Source organism: Carya illinoinensis, chromosome 8 (assembly GCF_018687715.1).
Source record: "Carya illinoinensis cultivar Pawnee chromosome 8, C.illinoinensisPawnee_v1, whole genome shotgun sequence".
Lineage (NCBI taxonomy): Eukaryota > Viridiplantae > Streptophyta > Magnoliopsida > Fagales > Juglandaceae > Carya > Carya illinoinensis.
In genome coordinates this window covers 34,464,125-34,485,216 of record NC_056759.1, presented here as the reverse complement: position 1 = coordinate 34,485,216, position 21,092 = coordinate 34,464,125, and the positions used below count along the sequence as shown (strand labels likewise).

General features: G+C 34.6%; 1 protein-coding gene across 1 annotated transcript; it reads left to right on the top strand.

The window, feature by feature from the left end:
* Positions 1-19,786: 19,786 nt before the first annotated feature.
* Positions 19,787-20,536, top strand: LOC122318023 (protein RALF-like 33). Its single transcript, XM_043135148.1, has one exon. The coding sequence runs from the start codon at positions 19,932-19,934 to the stop codon at positions 20,289-20,291; it is 360 nt and encodes a 119-aa protein (XP_042991082.1). The 5' UTR covers positions 19,787-19,931; the 3' UTR covers positions 20,292-20,536.
* The last annotated feature ends 556 nt before the right edge of the window (positions 20,537-21,092 follow it).

Sequence of the window (21,092 nt, the reverse complement as noted above, 5' to 3'; positions counted from 1 at the left end):
TCGGCTCTCGGTCCTCTCCCTCTCTCTCCGATTCTCTCCTCCGGACATCTCGAGTAAAAATATGTTGCATATTCAGCCAAACCGCTGAACCGACCGGAATCGGTTCCGGCCGGTTGCAGCCACTTGAACGGTCGGTTCTCGGTCGGCAAAATTAGGTGAGGCAGGCTGGTCGGTCGGCGTCGGTTCGTCCCTTTACCGAACCGAAAGTGTCAGTTTTCAGGCCTACTTTTAAGTAAGGAACCAATTAAAGTAAATACTTGTCTTGGAAGAGTTTAAGAGTAATTAAGGGATGAATCTTACTTTTATCCATTTTATTTGTTTGTTCTTAGGCCACCATCTTTAAGTTGGATGGCCATGGCCTACCAAGCCCATAGCAGTGTTTTAGACTCAAAAGACATGGTAGTTTCAGAATGTAGAGCTCATATTGATTATTACTTTAGTTGCCTTCCCTCGTAGTATAGATATAGATATCAGGGGTGGTGGCTCACCGATCTCTAACTTACTACAAATGGTTTGGAAGGCACTAAATTTTAATTAAATTCGATTCACCCTAAATTAATGGTAGTAACCCTAAATTATGGGATAAAACCAAAGTTAAGGGACCAAAGAAAAAGAAAAAGAAATAGAAAAAGAAAGAGAAAGAGAAAAAACAGACAAAGTGGCTACCAGGGTGCATTATTGAGCTGATTCCTTGCGTGTACCTTTTCTCCGTAAGTAGATTGGAGCTCGGTGACGTGCTACCATCCAAAGAATCAAAGAATTGCTTTCCCTTTTAAGTAAAGAACCAATTAAAGTAAATACTTGTCTTGGGAGAGTTTAAGAATAATCAAGGGTTGAGTTTTACTTTTATGCCATTTATTCGTTTGTTCTTAGGCCACCACACCATCTCTATGGTGGATGGCCATAGCCTACCAAGCCCATAGCAGTGTTCTAGACTCAAAGGACATGGAAGTTTCGGAATGTAGAGCCTAATAATGAGATCATATTGATTATTGCTTTAGTCGCCTTCCCTCATAGTATAGATATAGATATCAGGGGTGGTGGCTCACCGATCTCTAACTTACTACAAATGGTTTGGAATGCGCTAAATTTTAATTAAATTCGATTCACCCTAAATTAATGGTAGTAACCCTAAATTATGGGATAAAACCAAAGTTAAGGGACCAAAGAAAAAGAAAAAGAAAAAGAAAGAGAAAAAACAAACAAAGTGGCTACTAGGGTGCATTATTGAGCTAATTCCTTGCGTGTACCTTTTCTCCGTAAGTAGATTGGAGCTCGGTGACGTGCTACCATCCAAAGAATCAAAGAATTGCTTCCCTTATAAGTAAAGAACCAATTAAAGTAAATACTTGTCTTGGGAGAGTTTAAGAATAATCAAGGGTTGAGTTTTACTTTTGTGTCATTTATTCGTTTGTTCTTAGGCCACCACACCATTTCTATGGTGGATGGCCATAGCCTACCAAGCCCATAGCAGTCTTCTAGACTCAAAGGACATGGAAGTTTCGAAACGTAGAGCCTGATAATGAGATCATATTGATTATTGCTTTAATTGCCTTCCCTCATAGTATAGATATAGATATCAGGGGTGGTGGCTCACCGATCTCTAACTTACTACAAATGGTTTGGAATGCACTAAATTTTAATTAAATTCGATTCACCCTAAATTAATGGTAGTAACCCTAAATTATGGGATAAAACCAAAGTTAAGGGACCAAAGAAAAAGAAAAAGAAATAGAAAAAGAAAGAGAAAGAGAAAAAACAGACAAAGTGGCTACTAGGGTGCATTATTGAGCTGATTCCTTGCGTGTACCTTTTCTCCGTAAGTAGATTGGAGCTCGGTGACATGCTACCATCCAAAGAATCAAAGAATTGCTTTCCCTTTTACGTAAAGAACCAATTAAAGTAAATACTTGTCTTGGGAGAGTTTAAGAATAATCAAGGGTTGAGTTTTACTTTTATGCCATTTATTCGTTTGTTCTTAGACCACCACACCATCTCTATGGTGGATGGCCATAGCCTACCAAGCCCATAGCAGTGTTCTAGACTCAAAGGACATGGAAGTTTCGGAATGTAGAGCCTAATAATGAGATCATATTGATTATTGTTTTAGTTGTCTTCCCTCATAGTATAGATATAGATATCAGGGGTGGTGGCTCACCGATCTCTAACCTACTACAAATGGTTTGGAAGGCACTAAATTTTAATTAAATTCGATTCACCCTAAATTAATGGTAGTAAACCTAAATTATGGGATAAAACCAAAGTTAAGGGACCAAAGAAAAAGAAAAAGAAATAGAAAAAGAAAAAGAAAGAGAAAAAATAGACAAAGTGGCTACTAGGGTGCATTATTGAGCTGATTCCTTGCGTGTACCTTTTCTCCGTAAGTAGATTGGAGCTTGGTGACGTGCTACCATCTAAAGAACCAAAGAATTGCTTTCCCTTTTAAGTATAGAACCAATTAAAGTAAATACTTGTCTTGGGAGAGTTTAAGAATAATCAAGGGTTGAGTTTTACTTTTATGCCATTTATTCGTTTGTTCTTAGGCCACCACACCATCTCTATGGTGGATGGTCATAGCCTACCAAGCCCATAGCAGTGTTCTAGACTCAAAGGACATGGAAGTTTCGGAATATAGAGCCTAATAATGAGATCATATTGATTATTGCTTTAGTTGCCTTCCCTCATACTATAGATATAGATATCAGGGGTGGTGGCTCACCGATCTCTAACTTACTACAAATGGTTTGGAATGCACTAAATTTTAATTAAATTCGATTCACCCTAAATTAATGGTAGTAACCCTAAATTATGGGATAAAACCAAAGTTAAGGGACCAAAGAAAAAGAAAAAGAAATAGAAGAAGAAAGAGAAAGAGAAAAAACAGACAAAGTGGCTACTAGGGTGCATTATTAAGTTGATTCCTTGCGTGTACCTTTTCTCCGTAAGTAGATTGGTGCTCGGTGACGTGCTACCATCCAAAGAATCAAAGAATTGCTTTCCCTTTTATGTAAAGAACCAATTAAAGTAAATACTTGTCTTGGGAGAGTTTAAGAATAATCAAGGGTCGAGTTTTACTTTTATGCCATTTATTCGTTTGTTCTTAGGCCACCACACCATCTCTATGGTAGATGGTCATAGCCTACCAAGCCCATAGCAGTGTTCTAGACTCAAAGGACATGGAAGTTTCGAAATGTAGAGCCTAATAATGAGATCATATTGATTATTGCTTTAGTTGCCTTCCCTCATAGTATAGATATAGATATCAGGGGTGGTGGCTCACCGATCTCTAACTTACTACAAATGGTTTGGAATGCACTAAATTTTAATTAAATTCGATTCACCCTAAATTAATGGTAGTAACCCTAAATTATGGGATAAAACCAAAGTTAAGGGACCAAAGAAAAAGAAAAAGAAATAGAAAAAGAAAGAGAAAGAGAAAAAACAAACAAAGTGGCTACTAGGGTGCATTATTGAGCTGATTCCTTGCGTGTACCTTTTCTCCGTAAGTAGATTGGAGCTCGGTGACGTGCTACCATCCAAAGAATCAAAGAATTGCTTTCCCTTTTACGTAAAGAACCAATTAAAGTAAATACTTGTCTTGGGAGAGTTTAAGAATAATCAAGGGTTGAGTTTTACTTTTATGCCATTTATTCGTTTGTTCCTAGGCCACCACACCATCTCTATGGTGGATGGCCATAGCATACCAAGCCCATAGCAGTGTTCTAGACTCAAAGGACATGGAAGTTTCGGAATGTAGACCCTAATAATGAGATCATATTGATTATTGCTTTAGTTGCCTTCCCTCATAGTATAGATATAGATATCAGGGGTGGTGGCTCACCGATCTCTAACTTACTACAAATGGTTTGGAAGACACTAAATTTTAATTAAATTCGATTCACCCTAAATTAATGGTAGTAACCCTAAATTATGGGATAAAACCAAAGTTAAGGGACCAAAGAAAAAGAAAAAGAAATAGAAAAAGAAAGAGAAAGAGAAAAAACAGACAAAGTGGCTACTAGGGTGCATTATTGAGCTGATTCCTTGCGTGTACCTTTTCTCCGTAAGTAGATTGGAGCTCGGTGACGTGCTACCATCCAAAGAATCAAAGAATTGCTTTCCCTTTTAAGTATAGAACCAATTAAAGTAAATACTTGTCTTGGGAGAGTTTAAGAATAATCAAGGGTTGAGTTTTACTTTTATGCCATTTATTCGTTTGTTCTTAGGCCACCACACCATCTCTATGGTGGATGGCCATAGCCTACCAAGCCCATAGCAGTGTTCTAGACTCAAAGGACATGGAAGTTTCGGAATGTAGAGCCTAATAATGAGATCATATTGATTATTGCTTTAGTTGCCTTCCCTCATAGTATAGATATAGATATCAGGGGTGGTGGCTCACCGATCTCTAACTTACTACAAATAGTTTGGAAGGCACTAAATTTTAATTAAATTCGATTCACCCTAAATTAATGGTAGTAACCCTAAATTATGGGATAAAACCAAAGTTAAGGGACCAAAGAAAAAGAAAAAGAAATAGAAAAAGAAAGAGAAAGAGAAAAAACAGACAAAGTGGCTACTAGGGTGCATTATTGAGCTGATTCCTTGCGTGTACCTTTTCTCCGTAAGTAGATTGGAGGTCGGTGACGTGCTACCATCCAAAGAATCAAAGAATTGCTTCCCTTTTATGTAAAGAACCAATTAAAGTAAATACTTGTCTTGGGAGAGTTTAAGAATAATCAATGGTTGAGTTTTACTTTTGTGCCATTTATTCGTTTGTTCTTAGGCCACCACACCATCTCTATGGTGGATGGCCATAGCCTACCAAGCCCATAGCAGTGTTCTAGACTCAAAGGACATGGAAGTTTTGAAACGTAGAGCCTAATAATGAGATCATATTGATTATTGCTTTAATTGCCTTCCCTCATAGTATAGATATAGATATCAGGGGTGGTGGCTCACCGATCTCTAACTTACTACAAATGGTTTGGAAGGCACTAAATTTTAATTGAATTCGATTCACCCTAAATTAATGGTAGTAACCCTAAATTATGGGATAAAACCAAAGTTAAGGGACCAAAGAAAAAGAAAAAGAAATAGAAAAAGAAAGAGAAAGAGAAAAAACAGACAAAGTGGCTACTAGGGTGCATTATTGAGCTGATTCCTTGCGTGTACCTTTTCTCCGTAAGTAGATTGGAGCTCGGTGACGTGCTACCATCCAAAGAATCAAAGAATTGCTTTCCCTTTTACGTAAAGAACCAATTAAAGTAAATACTTGTCTTGGGAGAGTTTATGAATAATCAAGGGTTGAGTTTTACTTTTATGCCATTTATTCATTTGTTCTTAGGCCACCACACCATCTCTATGGTGGATGGCCATAGCCTACCAAGCCCATAGCAGTGTTCTAGACTCAAAGGACATGGAAGTTTCGAAATGTAGAGCCTAATAATGAGATCATATTGATTATTGCTTTAGTTGCCTTCCCTCATAGTATAGATATAGATATCAGGGGTGGTGGCTCACCGATCTCTAACTTACTACAAATGGTTTGGAAGGCACTAAATTTTAATTAAATTCGATTCACCCTAAATTAGTGGTAGTAACCCTAAATTATGGGATAAAACCAAAGTTAAGGGACCAAAGAAAAAAGAAAAAGAAATAGAAAAAGAAAGAGAAAGAGAAAAAACAGACAAAGTGGCTACTAGGGTGCATTATTGAGCTGATTCCTTGCGTGTACCTTTTCTCCGTAAGTAGATTGGAGGTCGGTGACGTGCTACCATCCAAAGAATCAAAGAATTGCTTCCCTTTTAAGTAAAGAACCAATTAAAGTAAATACTTGTCTTGGGAGAGTTTAAGAATAATCAATGGTTGAGTTTTACTTTTGTGCCATTTATTCGTTTGTTCTTTGGCCACCACACCATCTCTATGGTGGATGGCCATAGCCTACCAAGCCCATAGCAGTGTTCTAGACTCAAAGGACATGGAAGTTTTGAAACGTAGAGCCTAATAATGAGATCATATTGATTATTGCTTTAGTTGCCTTCCCTCATAGTATAGATATAGATATCAGGGGTGGTGGCTCACCGATCTCTAACTTACTACAAATGGTTTGGAAGGCACTAAATTTTAATTGAATTCGATTCACCCTAAATTAATGGTAGTAACCCTAAATTATGGGATAAAACCAATGTTAAGTGACCAAAGAAAAAGAAAAAGAAATAGAAAAAGAAAGAGAAAGAGAAAAAACAGACAAAGTGGCTACTAGGGTGCATTATTGAGCTGATTCCTTGCGTGTACCTTTTCTCCGTAAGTAGATTGGAGCTCGGTGACGTGCTACCATCCAAAGAATCAAAGAATTGCTTTCCCTTTTACGTAAAGAACCAATTAAAGTAAATACTTGTCTTGGGAGAGTTTATGAATAATCAAGGGTTGAGTTTTACTTTTATGCCATTTATTCATTTGTTCTTAGGCCACCACACCATCTCTATGGTGGATGGCCATAGCCTACCAAGCCCATAGCAGTGTTCTAGACTCAAAGGACATGGAAGTTTCGAAATGTAGAGCCTAATAATGAGATCATATTGATTATTGCTTTAGTTGCCTTCCCTCATAGTATAGATATAGATATCAGGGATGGTGGCTCACCGATCTCTAACTTACTACAAATGGTTTGGAAGGCACTAAATTTTAATTAAATTCGATTCACCCTAAATTAGTGGTAGTAACCCTAAATTATGGGATAAAACCAAAGTTAAGGGACCAAAGAAAAAAGAAAAAGAAATAGAAAAAGAAAGAGAAAGAGAAAAAACAGACAAAGTGGCTACTAGGATGCATTATTGAGCTGATTCCTTGCGTGTACCTTTTCTCCGTAAGTAGATTGGTGCTCGGTGACGTGCTACCATCCAAAGAATCAAAGAATTGCTTTCCCTTTTAAGTATAGAACCAATTAAAGTAAATACTTGTCTTGGGAGAGTTTAAGAATAATCAAGGGTTGAGTTTTACTTTTATGCCATTTATTCGTTTGTTCTTAGGCCACCACACCATCTCTATGGTGGATGGCCATAGCCTACCAAGCCCATAGCAGTGTTCTAGACTCAAAGGACATGGAAGTTTCAGAATGTAGAGCCTAATAATGAGATCATATTGATTATTGCTTTAGTTGCCTTCCCTCATAGTATAGATATAGATATCAGGGGTGGTGGCTCACCGATCTCTAACTTACTACAAATGGTTTGGAATGCACTAAATTTTAATTAAATTCAATTCACCCTAAATTAATGGTAGTAACCTTAAATTATGGGATAAAACCAAAGTTAAGGGACTAAAGAAAAAGAAAAAGAAATAGAAAAAGAAAGAGAAAGAGAAAAAACAAACAAAGTGGCTACTAGGGTGCATTATTGAGCTGATTCCTTGCGTGTACCTTTTCTCCGTAAGTAGATTGGAGCTCGGTGACGTGCTACCATCCAAAGAATCAAAGAATTGCTTCCCTTTTAAGTAAAGAACCAATTAAAGTAAATACTTGTCTTGGGAGAGTTTAAGAATAATCAAGGGTTGAGTTTTACTTTTATGCCATTTATTCGTTTGTTCTTAGGCCACCACACCATCTCTATGGTGGATGGCCATAGCCTACCAAGCCCATAACAGTGTTCTAGACTCAAAGGACATGGAAGTTTCAGAATGTAGAGCCTAATAATGAGATCATATTGATTATTGCTTTAGTTGTCTTCCCTCATAGTATAGATATAGATATCAGGGGTGGTGGCTCACTGATCTCTAACTTACTACAAATGGTTTGGAATGCACTAAATTTTAATTAAATTCGATTCACCCTAAATTAATGGTAGTAACCCTAAATTATGGGATAAAACCAAAGTTAAGGGACTAAAGAAAAAGAAAAAGAAATAGAAAAAGAAAGAGAAAGAGAAAAAACAAACAAAGTGGCTACTAGGGTGCATTATTGAGCTGATTCCTTGCGTGTACCTTTTCTCCGTAAGTAGATTGGAGCTCGGTGACGTGCTACCATCCAAAGAATCAAAGAATTGCTTTCCCTTTTAAGTAAAGAACCAATTAAAGTAAATACTTGTCTTGGGAGAGTTTAAGAATAATCAAGGGTTGAGTTTTACTTTTGTGCCATTTATTCGTTTGTTCTTAGGCCACCACACCATCTCTATGGTGGATGGCCATAGCCTACCAAGCCCATAGCAGTGTTCTAGACTCAAAGGACATGGAAGTTTCGGAATGTAGAGCCTAATAATGAGATCATATTGATTATTGCTTTAGTTGCCTTCCCTCATAGTATAGATATAGATATCAGGGGTGGTGGCTCACCGATCTCTAACTTACTACAAATGGTTTGGCATGCACTATATTCTAATTAAATTCGATTCAACATAAATTAATGGTAGTAACCACTTTAAAATTCATTGAACTCTCTAATTGGGTTGGATTCTAAGCTGTAACTCAAACTCCATTTGAGGGAGCGTGTATGACTTCCTGCCAATTATAGCATTAGTATTGAGTTAGGCATAGTACTCAAATTTTGGCAAAAATTTAGCTAATTTACTTGAAACACTACATCAAACTCAACACTTTGTATAGTAATTTTACCCATGTCAGTTTGGAATTTAATTTATAGAATTTCTTTATGACTACAGTACTTTTCAAAGATTTTGAACTGTAATCATTGGATTCCATATTTGGACCAATGACTTGCATGATAAAAAAATGTTGAACTCATTACATATCATACCATTAAGAAAAAAAAAAAAACTTCATATGATTAATGGCACATTATCAATGTATATTGACTTATTATCCTTTCTTTTTCTTTTTCTTTTTCTATAAACTTTTTGATTGGTAGCACATAAGTTTTAAAGCTTTTGAAATCAAACTTGGAAGTACCTCTAACATGATTCTGTACTATATAACTTGAGAGTGATAATTGTTGGCTTGTCTCAAAACGAGTAACAGGGGAATTTTAGGATGGTCAGCATTATTGCTTGCAAACTTGCAACTCAAAGATCAATAGAAAGCAGTTATGGAACAAGTACACAATTTCCATTTCTCTATTACAAGAAGAAAGTAGGAATGGAGAAATAAAGAAAACAGTCCTAAAGAAGCTTAAAGAGTGTTGGTGTAAACCAACCAGGGTCATGATGGATTGAACAATAGACCAGGATAAAGTGTGTAGCTAGGGGCTTTGTTATATATTAATGTATGGATGAAAATGATTCAAGACGGAGTCTTTAATCAAGAAATATAAATATAAATATCTGCTCATAAAGCATATATGTATTACACATGTGATGTCAGTATTCTAATTTCTTATCAATCAGGTGCAACTTCTGACACTATTGGAGTCTTCCTGTTTGTTATTTTCTGAGCAATTTTCCCTTAGCCTGATTCCCTGAATCCAATCCATTCTCCTTTGTCAAGCCTCTCACTCATTTCTTAAATCATTTCATTGGTTTTGTCAAGCAGATCAATTAATTGGTAACAAGATAACAAGGCCTTGATTTTTAAACCTCACTCAGGTAGTTGGAAGGTCTGAGGACAAGTGCAATGCAGACTCAATTCTAATGTTATTACTATAAATATTGTTTCCATTTGATTTTTGTTGGGTATAAACGTGCCTAACTATGTCATTCCAGGTGATAGTGACAAATAAATTAAGTGATAAAGGTTTTTGAGCTGAAAATGAACCAGAAGTTGAGTGCAAAGTTTCCCAGTAAATCGAACTTCTGCATTTGCTACGAATTGTGCCTAACGCTATTTTCTTGCATATAGGATTTTTGTGCAGCGTGGACTTGCACGAACATTTAATGTTTTATCTAATACTCTTTGTATTAGACTATCCAATTCGGTCAAAAAATTAGAGAGGATATCTTAATTGTATAGCAAATCCAGCCCAAGTGGATGCCCTCATAACCTTCTCAAAAATCAGTCACCCCTTTTGGATGTTTCCCTATGATCTCATTATATGAGACACTGCTAGATGAGATTTCAGTGTTCGTTTTGTCTCCTCAATCAGGGAGGTTGTCCTTACTAAAAACATACATACAGCCTTCCACATGACCTTTAGAATAGATAGCTAACCTCTTTTGTGTTTTAGGGGGAAGGGAAGTGGGTTTGAAAAGAAGAGAAATAAACAAGGAGAAGGTGCCAATCATGAAAATAATGACTTCAATTATGAATAATACAGTGATGGAACCCCCTCTAATAGCTATGTATAATTAGGGATTAACCATTGGCTTAAGAGCTACCTAACTTTTAATGGAGGGGCTTAAGAGCTACCTAACTTTTAATGGAGGAAAATTCTTAGCTACAAAAGAAATGTTTAGCTAAATGCCAAGCATAAAAAATTGGCAGGTTTGATTATTAGGGAAACATGTATTCCCCAAATAAATGGCATACACTAATACAAGTGTTTCAGTCAAATCAAGGGAAAGGGCTTTTGCTAGGAAAAGAAAAGATGATTCTCTCCTCATCTGCATCAACCTACAACAGTTGAATACAATTTGAGTGGACCATACTAACTATTTATCTAAATATTATTTACAATTTAAAGAGAGATAAATATAATATGTAGATTTTATTATATTAATATTGGGATTCACATTACTATTTATAATGACATATATGTAGGATGCCTTTGGTGTGAAGGGCATGCAGCATGCACACGCTAATGAAGGATGGAAAATGAGAAACTCAACAATCCTATATATTTTACCAAATATATAGTGCTCTCATGTTACACGTTAGTTTGGACTTATTTCTACAAAAGATTCATAACTTATCTATTAAATAAATTACTCATTGAAGGCGGAGCATAAAAAATTGACGTGTCTAGCTATGAGGGAAACATGCACCCGTCATTCTTAGGGATTGTGTCAATTGGTAGGTCTTGATTTTGAAGGTATGCTTCTTCTTGGTCTAAAAAGGTTTGAACCCTTGGGTGTAAACAATATTTAGGTGATACGTCTAATCGATAAAAATTTGATGATTTACCTAGCTAATCCGTGTGATATGGGTGACTTACACGAGTTCAGAGCTTAACCTAACAAAAGACATGTTGAATTTGCACCATGTCTCAAGTTCCTCATCATCAACATAAAAAATTCCATAGCTAGCTAGCTAGATGTGGATTTGAAGCCACATTAAGAAAGGAGTAATTGAGAAAAGGTGTGCCACATGATGAACACCTTACTGTAAGTTTTTTAAAATTCATTTAATTTTTAGTCTAAACCGTTTTGGAAATCTCATTGGTAATTTAACCCATTAGAACCAAATGCTTTTAAAAGGCAAACGCATTAGAGGAGGTGCAGGGAATAAAATGGATTTGAAGAATATAAACTCAAATCAGGATAAATAGTAGAAAAAACCCACCATCCATCTATGCATACTCTTAATTCCCTTAATGATTCGAACTTTTGTCATTTGATATTTGTTTAAAGATGGATTATCAAAGGGTTCTGATTAGCCATTTACACGAGTTAATTGGTGGTGCATGGCATTTCAGTAAGAAGATGACAAGCTGGGATAAGAACTGAAACAGATAATTAATTGAATGATCGAAACCATGTCAAAACCAGTAGTAATTAACCAAAAGAGCTAGTCGGGGAATTTTCTTTCCTTTTTGTAAGAGATCGAGTATCTCTCAACAGACACTAAAGCAGTTATGGTTTTATCCAATTTATGTATTGTTTAACACTTGATGGATTTGGCTAAGAACCGAGTTTGTATTTAATTTGATGGGCCTTAGTTTGGGATGTCATTGGGCTTTCAGCAAATATTGACCCAACATTGATCTTGACGGTTTGTTGGGACAATCATGGGAACGAACATATACTACAATCGAATGTTATAGTCGATCTGTCTTGCTTATCATTCTGGTTGCAAATATTTTGTTAACCATGCTGGACTTTCATCTTGAAAAACTATATGTATCTGAGTAACAAACCTATTCTAATGGGCACCAAAATTTGGTTTAGATGATGGGTCCAGCTCAAACTTTGATGCTTACATTGCAGCTCCCTGAAAGGGAATCCCTCGGAACAGCCTACCACAACACATGGCTAGAATGAGCATGGGACTGGGACACATGGCTAGAATGAGCATGGGACTGGGTCCCATAGCTCTTCGCCAAAGGGGATGACATTCCTGGGGGATGGCAAATACACTTTTTTCTTCAGGTAAACTGTTCATAAAATTTTTTTAATGGTGAAGAGAGAGCATGTTCTGCTTCCTTTAAGTTTTGGTAACCCCAATGTGCAGAAAGTGTAGTAAAAAAGTGGTAGTGGTACTGAAGAAAGGCAAGTTCGAGGGGAAAGAAATCCGAATGCCAGTGAACAGAGGGAAATTCAAAGGACTAGTACAATGCAAATTATCAAAAGCTGCATCTAGTAGAAGGAAATGAACCTGCAGATGCCTATATACATACTAATTCTTATTGCTTTCTTCATTATCAGATCTTCAGCTCATCATTGCTTTTACTTTGGCTGCAAATTGCAATGGTGTGTCTCTCTATGCATGCGCATGTGTGTGCTTATTCCCTGCATTTTGTGAATTGTCCCTACTGAAATGAAATATTTATGAACTCTCTCCATTGGTATGTGTAACTGCACATGACTCAATAGATTCTAGAGAGTAAAGTCTTACCTGTTCTACTCTACTGGCTATATGGCAGTATGGTAAAAAATGTACCAATGAGGCCTTACTGCTCTTGTCAACCATAACACATAATGACCATAAGACACTCCCTTGGTCCTAATTTTCTAAGTGTGGTCGTACCAACATTCCTGTGTGCATCCTGATGCATATTCACCATCAACTATAATTGCATTGTCTTGACGGCTTGTTACGATAGCTGCCATGCTAAGAAAAGGATCATGCAGAAGAACCTGTTGGTGATAGTGCTAGTTAATTGGGTTGTTCTTGCATATGTGTCATGGCTAATATTTTTACAGTTTGCTGCTTTCAAATAGGCCAGATGCTAAAGTTTTTGGTTTTTCATAACGAAATCCCGGTAACTAGGTAGATGGATAAGGATGAGGATCATGATGAATTGATAATGATGATGAGGATGAAATATAATATTGTTCAATCAACATCACCATATGGCATATATACCACAAGGAAAGAGAAATGATATTTGCATTTATAGAGTTTGTAAATGTTATATATTTCTTTTAAAAAAAGTGAGTAAATATGAGACCCATATGAAAAAATTAATTTTTTAATAATGAATTTCATTATTTTTCAAAAAAAGTATTACACAGCCCATGACTTATCTGGCATTACTCATGAGGAAATGTAGGGACAATCGATATCTATCTTAAAGACATGTTGAAGCCTACTCCATTATGCCGTAGCAAATTCTGTCACTTGGTTTGTATTTCCCCAAAGGTCATGGGCCTTTCTTTACTGTCATAGTTAGCTTTTTCATTGCTATTTGTCCAGAATATATAAAGCAGAACTTTGACATGGAAATGCTTGAGATGATTGTCCCAAGTAATATAAGCCCCTAAGGTGGGGAATTTTATGTGCCAAACAGAAACAGGGCAGGGGAAGATTAGAATCTTGAACTGATTCGAAATTAGCTCCCCCATTAAATTTTGCTGTTTCCCAAGTCGATAAAATCTGCAAGTTGGGACGACTCAGCACCTGGCTTCTTTACTCTTTTTTTTTTTCTAACAAGTAAACGATTACAGGATACAAAATTCAATAGAGTGGAAGTTCCGAACAATCATCCTAAATCAGCAATACAACACCAGTAAAATAAAATAAAGAGGGATTTGGAGTCAATGACTTGGTTTCAACCCATTTCTCAAAAAGGAGAGCCACTTGAAACGGTTTTGACACAGTATGATAAATAGACTATAAAATTAGGACTAAAAGCTACAATAAATTATTGTGTGTTGCATTTTACTAGTCTAGATTGACAGACTTTTATTACCTTTTTATCTTGATCATTGGTTATAAAAAATGGGAGAATATAGGGAAATAATATATCGAAGATGGGTCAAATCACCGACATATGACTGTTACTGGCTATAGAGGCGAGTGTAGGCCACATGCCACTCTTGAAGAGAAGAGAATGATCGGATCTAAAAGATCTAAAGCCACTAACCCTGATAGTGCTGCACGTGGCAATGATAGAATTCCCATGATGTGATGGCATGTGAGTCTCATGCTCGGTGTAAGCCACAGTGAGCCATGCATGAAACATATGCGTGGCTCTTTTAGTTAATTTTCTTCGACCGTCTAAAAGATCGGCAACTAGAGAATCTGGCTTCTCTACTTGATCGAGGATTTGTTTACTCTATCCCTCTCATTTTGAGTTTTAAATAATTCTGGCAAAAACTCTAAGTAATCTAAAGTCTCGTTTGGATAAGCAGTTGGTCTTATCCCATCTCACTTCAACATCTAAATAATTACTCAAATACAAATACTTTTTAATTTCTATTTCATACTTTTTTATCTAATCATTACAATTTTTCTAAAATTTCATATAAAATACAAAAAATAGTTCTACTTTTTCAAATTCTAAAATAAAAATAATATTAACAAATAATATTTTAATTTTATAATATTTTTATTTAACTCTTTCTTTCTTTATTTTCTAAAGAAAAATGATGCATCCTGAGGCTCGCGAGAAGTTGCTTATTCATATTTTATTTTCTTTGTACTTAACTGTTAAAAAAGTATTTTTAAATGAGGTTATAACCTTTTTCTTTTTCTCAAAATTTTTTGAAGGGATTTAAAAAATGCTTAAAAACACACACAAAATAAAAATATACATTTTACACTTCTCGATAGGAATACTCTGAGCCACTATCGATGGCTAAGACTTTTCTAAACTCAATAAAAATTCAAATTATTTTATTACTATTTATAAATTATTTAATTATTATTAATAGATTTTTTATCTATCTCATTCCACTATTCAAATAGGACAAAAATCTACTTAAAAGAATCTGTTCCTATTTTAAATTTATTTTTTTTAAAAAAAAAAAACTTCTTTTTTCTTCTGTGATCAATCTCGTAACAGTATATCTTGTCTGTTTTTGAAATTTAAAAACTAATTTTAAAAAAATAAACGACAGAATTAGTTAGATTTTGTTGTAAATTGTAATTAAAGGGAGTCGTCTTTCCTCTATTTATTTATTTATTTATTTTATCATCTTTCCTCGGAGCAGTTGTAATTTAGAAGGAGAAGAATCATGAGGAGTTTCGGATCTCTTTCCGATTAAAAAGTGTCAATTTTTTCCATTTAATAGTGTATTTTTATTATATACATATAACAATTAAATATAATATAAATATTAAAAGAAAAAAATATTGTTCAAGGCTTGAACATACAGCTGGCTTTGAGAAGTTCTGGACGCGCAAGCACCGCCCAATCGAATCTGTATTTTGGGCCCCCACGTCTTGTAAACGGGTCTGCACGTTTCGCACCCGTTTAATGCGCTGACGTTTTTTGTCAGGAGGTTAAACAAATGGAAAACTATTCAAAATTATTAATTTTTATATTATTTACTTTTCTAAAAATAAAAATAAAATTAATACTTGAATTTACCCCATTGTCCCTTAGTAATCTCATTTTTTACCTAATATTTTTTTTTAATAATCATTGAATTTTGTTATCTTTTTAAGAATGATTGATCCAATGGTGATTTGAGACGAATGCGTTGCAAATTATGATACCAACCTCTTATATTTTGTTTTAAACTTTTGAAGTTAATATATTACATTTCTAAATTAAATTTTTTTTTATAAAAATCACAATCTTATTAAATTTTAACGAATAATATAGTTGGAAAAAAATGATGCGGCACAATCTTAACCGTTGGTGCATATTATCGCATTTTAATAGATTGAGAGTCCAAGACTCTAATGTGTTGATTTTAATTATTTAAAATGTAAAATAAAAACCCCTAATGATTTAAGGATGTAAAACGTACTTTTATCCCAAAATATAAAAGTATATATATTGAAAATAAGGGTGCTACCCGCACCATGCGGTGCGAGGTAACCTCCTCCCCGCACCTCGCCCTGCATGGTGCAGGGGTGGGATTTTCCTCCCAGCCACCCGTCCCACTAGGTAGGGTGCGTCATTTCCACTTTAAATATAGAATACATTTCATTATGTTAAAAAATTATTTCAAGATTTAAAAGTGATAAAAAAAAATATATTTTTAAATCTAAATTGTAAATTAAAATTTTGTAAATATGACTATAATTTAAAAATATCGTAATTTTTAAATATGTATTACATATTTTGTGTATGTTGTAGTGTAGTAATTTTTAAACTATATAGTTTTTAAATTTGCTAATGCATACTTTGTGAACAAATCTAACAAATTATAATATATATATATTTATATATACATAATTTGTAAAATATAAATATATATTTATGTTTATATAATATATATATATATATAGGTGAAGGAGAGGCGGGGAAAATGTTGGGTGGGGTTGGGCCCTCCCCGCCCCCGCCCATGATGGGTGATGTTAATATTTTATTTAATTTTTAACTTTTATTTTACTTTACTATCTAAAATTTACGGTAAAACTTTCCTTTAATTACAATTCATCTTCTAAATATTCATTTTAAAAAAAATTTAATTGTAAGTAATTATGCGCACCAATATACGTACTTATTTAATATGATTGATCAGAAAGTTAAATTTTAATAAAAATAATACTAAATTAAATTTTAAATATAAAAGTAATAACATTAATATACAAATGGGGACGGAAATTTACTTGTAGCAGCAAAACTCAAAATTAAGCACCGATCAAGCTCGACGTTTGTAGACGTGCTTGGTGCACGCAAACAGAAACGGTGAATTAATTAACGGCGACGGAAGGTTTCAGGTGCGTGGGAAGAAGGAAACGTGTTTTGGTTAAGAGAATCTTGGACGGAGGCGAGGGCTTGGTTTATACCTAGGAAAAATCTATTTGTCATCCTCACACTTCACACACCACACTTATTTTAATTGTTTTTTTATTTTTTTATAATAAATATGTAGTGTGTGGATGATAAATAAAATAATTTAATTAGTTTAATAAGAATAAAATAAAATAAAAAATAAAAAAAATAAAAAATAATATTTTAATATATAAAGTGTGTGGTGTAGAATGATGTGTAGCATTTCTCTTATACCTAAATCAAAAGCGGAAAGAAAGAGACAACCAGTCAACTTTAGGTGTGAACCTTTGCTACCTCAACGACTCTGAATTTGCATTTGCCTCTCAACTTAACTACCAAATTGCCATTCAGTCCATGGATAGATTAGACGGAGGGTTTGGTAAAAATAGTGGGTGGATTAATTGAAGTTTCCATTTCACACCGAATAGAAGAAGATCCATCTGAATTCTTCTCTCCATGCTGAGCAGTTTAATTTCTATGTACAATTGATTAGGTGATGTTGCATAGAAAATTGATGTATTAGAAAAGTGATAGTTATAATTGTGAATGCACAAACGTCACACAATCACTTTAAAAATAGTAAATAAATACAGAATTCATGTAAAATTTTATTTTATTTTTAATAATAGACCTTACTCTTTTTTAAAATAACTGTACAGCGCTTGCACACTCCAAATAATGTTATACACTACACTCTCATCTTATTTTCATCTTATTAAATAAGATGTAGCTCATTTATCACTATTAGATGAAAAATAAACATACAATAAATGATCATTTAATAGTGATAAATGTACCATAGTATACTTAGTATAATAAAAATGAGATGATAATATGGTATATGAAATTTTCTCTTTTGAATATCTTTTTTGATCGTCCTTAAAAAACCGTTTAATTCCTTGAACAATTTGAAATGGATCAAAAAATGATTGGATAAAAATTACCTTTAAAATAAATTATGGTAAATAAAAATATGTTTAGTTAAAATAATAAATATGACCATTAGATTTCATAAATATGATTGTTGGATATGCTAATTAAGAAATAACAAAATATTATTTTACTAATTTAGCCAAATTTATACATAATCTAATATGTAATGTATAGAAAGTGCATTATATAAGCCGCCAAGATGACATTTTTAACTAAATTTTAACTACGAATTTATAGAAACCAATACCCATTTGTGGCATGTTTTAACATATAGCTACCTGTAGTAGCATTTTCTTACTTTTTCCATAACAAATGTTGGGGTAATTGATTTGCGAAGTTTGATTGAAATTGATGCCGTCTAGATTACGTTTCAAGATCTCTTTAGTCAAGCGGTAATTATCCGTATGAAGGTCAAACTTTAGAAAGCGCCTTAGTTTTCTTAGCTCTATAATTCTATAGGGATGGAGTGGGAACACCAAAGTTAATGTGTTGGAAGGTTGTTTGATTCATATTGAAAAAACGCCCCTACGGATCGTTAGCTCTAGTAGTGTCTATGTCGTTTGAGCGAAACTTTAGATAAAGAGTTCACTTATCAGTTACTTGACAATCAGCTCGAGCTTGACACAACCTGTGAGTTCATTTGACAATCAGCTTGAGCAAGATGTCAATGAGCCAGATGTCAACCTAAGAGTTCTTCAACACTCGTTCGACATCCAACTCAAACGAGCACTAACCCTAATGGTTGCTTGAGTGAATGTTCATATTCAAGGGCTTCGCGCCGTTTCAAAATAAATATATATTGTTAGATTGTTTTTTTTTTTCAATTTTTTACACTTTGAGCAGCTGAAAACTTACAGTGAGAGAGTGAGGTCCTCTTATGAGAATCCCAAGAGTCTATTAGGTGTATTAGGGCTTTGAATTTGAGGATTTTGTGATTGATCTCTTGTACTCCACCTTTGTTGATAGTGAATTCATTGAGATTGATCCCGCTAGTAGACGTAGGCTCACATTGAGGCGAACCATTTAAATATTGGTGTTCTGTGTGTAATTGTTGGTTTTTTCTTTTGTTTGCTTATGCTATTTCACTTTAAATTAGTTGTTGATAACTAATTAATCTCAACAATATGCATTATATAATATTTATATATAATGTCAATCGGATAGAAATCTCTTTCAAACTGGATTAATTTCTCCAATCATCTATAAAATTATAAGAGTTCGTTTGGATTAAGAAATACTCTCATCTTATCTCATACTATCATTACAATTTTTTTAATTTTTCACATAAAATATAATAAATAATTCAACTTTTTCAAATCTCAAAACAATAATAATATTAAAAAATAATATTCTAATAATATTTTATTCAACTTTCAATTTTGTTCAGTGATATGTAACATGCACATATTTTTTAAAAGTTTAATTAATTTATAAAATTATAATGTATCTTTTCCATATGCTAGAAGCACATTTTTTTTTTTCGAATTTTGTTACTAATCATCAAACACACTACACATCTCACTTATTTTTATTTTTATTCTTTTTTATTTTATTTATACAAAACTAATTAAATTCTTCTACTTATCATCAATGTACTACTTATTTGTTAAAGAAAATAAAAATAAAAAATAAAAAAATCATGTATGGTAAATGAGATAGGAATAATAAGTAGAAATTTTGTTTTTCTAAATATCATATATTATGTACCTTTGACATGCTCTGTAAATGTGATAAGGAAGGAAAATTATTCCCATGTCAAATGTATTCTACCCACTCTGTGTACCTAATGGCACCTAAACATTGGTGGGCTATTCAACGCCGACTATGGCAATGGTAGTCTCAAATTGCTGTAGACTCTCTTTTTCAACCCTCAAGTGGCATTACTGTGAATATCGACTAAACCAATCCCAAACTGTTCCCTCCATTCCTATTATAAGTCCCAGCTCTCCCTGTCCTGAGGTCAATTGGGCAGTTCAGAACAAAAGAAACAGCACAGCTACACACAGAAGGAAACCTTCCCAGAAGAGAAAGAAAAGACAGAGAGAGCATTGTTTCCAAAACTATGGCCGGCCTCTTCTATTCTTCAGCTGTTTTTGGGATCTGTGCACTGGTCTTAGTTTTCAGCTCCTCGTCATCCACCGTCCATGCTGGCGGGTTGTCTCACCACCAACTGGGTTTAATACCGGCTGGATCATCCTGCAAGGGAACCGTGGCTGAGTGCCTGGCCGGAGAGGAGTTTGAGCTGGGATCGGAGATCAGCCGGCGCATTCTGGCCACCAGCAGCTACATCAGCTACGGTGCGCTGCAGAGGAACACTGTGCCCTGCTCTCGACGCGGGACCTCCTACTACAACTGCCAGGGTAGTGGTCAGGCGAACCCCTATAACCGTGGCTGCAGCACCATCACAAGGTGCAGGAGTTGATTTCTTTTCTCTTTTTCTGTAGAACCTTTTCTGATTTTCTTTTAAATGGGTTTGATTGTTTACATGAAGAAGTTGAAGGAGAAATAGATTGGCCGTGGTGATGAGTCATTTAGTGCTGTAATAATCATATTTGGATGTTTCTGTACAAGATTATGCTTATTGCTAGTATCCGTTTCTCACAAATTTTACCTTCATCTCTTTCCATGGTGATTATTTTCGAATAAAGATCTGTGCTTTTTCGCTAATTGATTCAAAAGTTTTGGGCTCTCTGATTCTTGTGTAGGTTCTGCAATTTCTGTTCACCATGTTGTTTAATGGTTATGTCGATTTTACCGAGACAATTCATTGAAATTCGTTATTTTGTGATACCATTCATTGAAATGCGTTTGGTGATGCCATTCATTGAATTTATCTGTGATAATTATATCATTTTGGTCATCTTCTTCTTCTTCTTCATAATTGCATGATATCTCTCTAGTTGTTTGAATCTTTTATTTGGGGACTTGGAGATCTTTCTTTCAAATTTGAAATGCCTGCTTCCCTTTTTTTTTTTTTTTTAATCTTTTTCCTTCCCTGACGAAAAAGATTTGGAAGAAGCCGGTAAGGTGAAATGAAAAGGGAGGGGACAAGAGCAAAAGTTTTGAGTACCAAGAAATGTAACTACAGAGAAAAGGAGAATTCTCCATAGAAAGGGTACAGAAAAAGTACTCGGTGCCAAACCGGCTAATTAAGGAACAGAAGTTTTGGGGGATCATTTAAAACTTGTGGGAGTATTCAAGTCTCCACGTGAAGTGCATTATT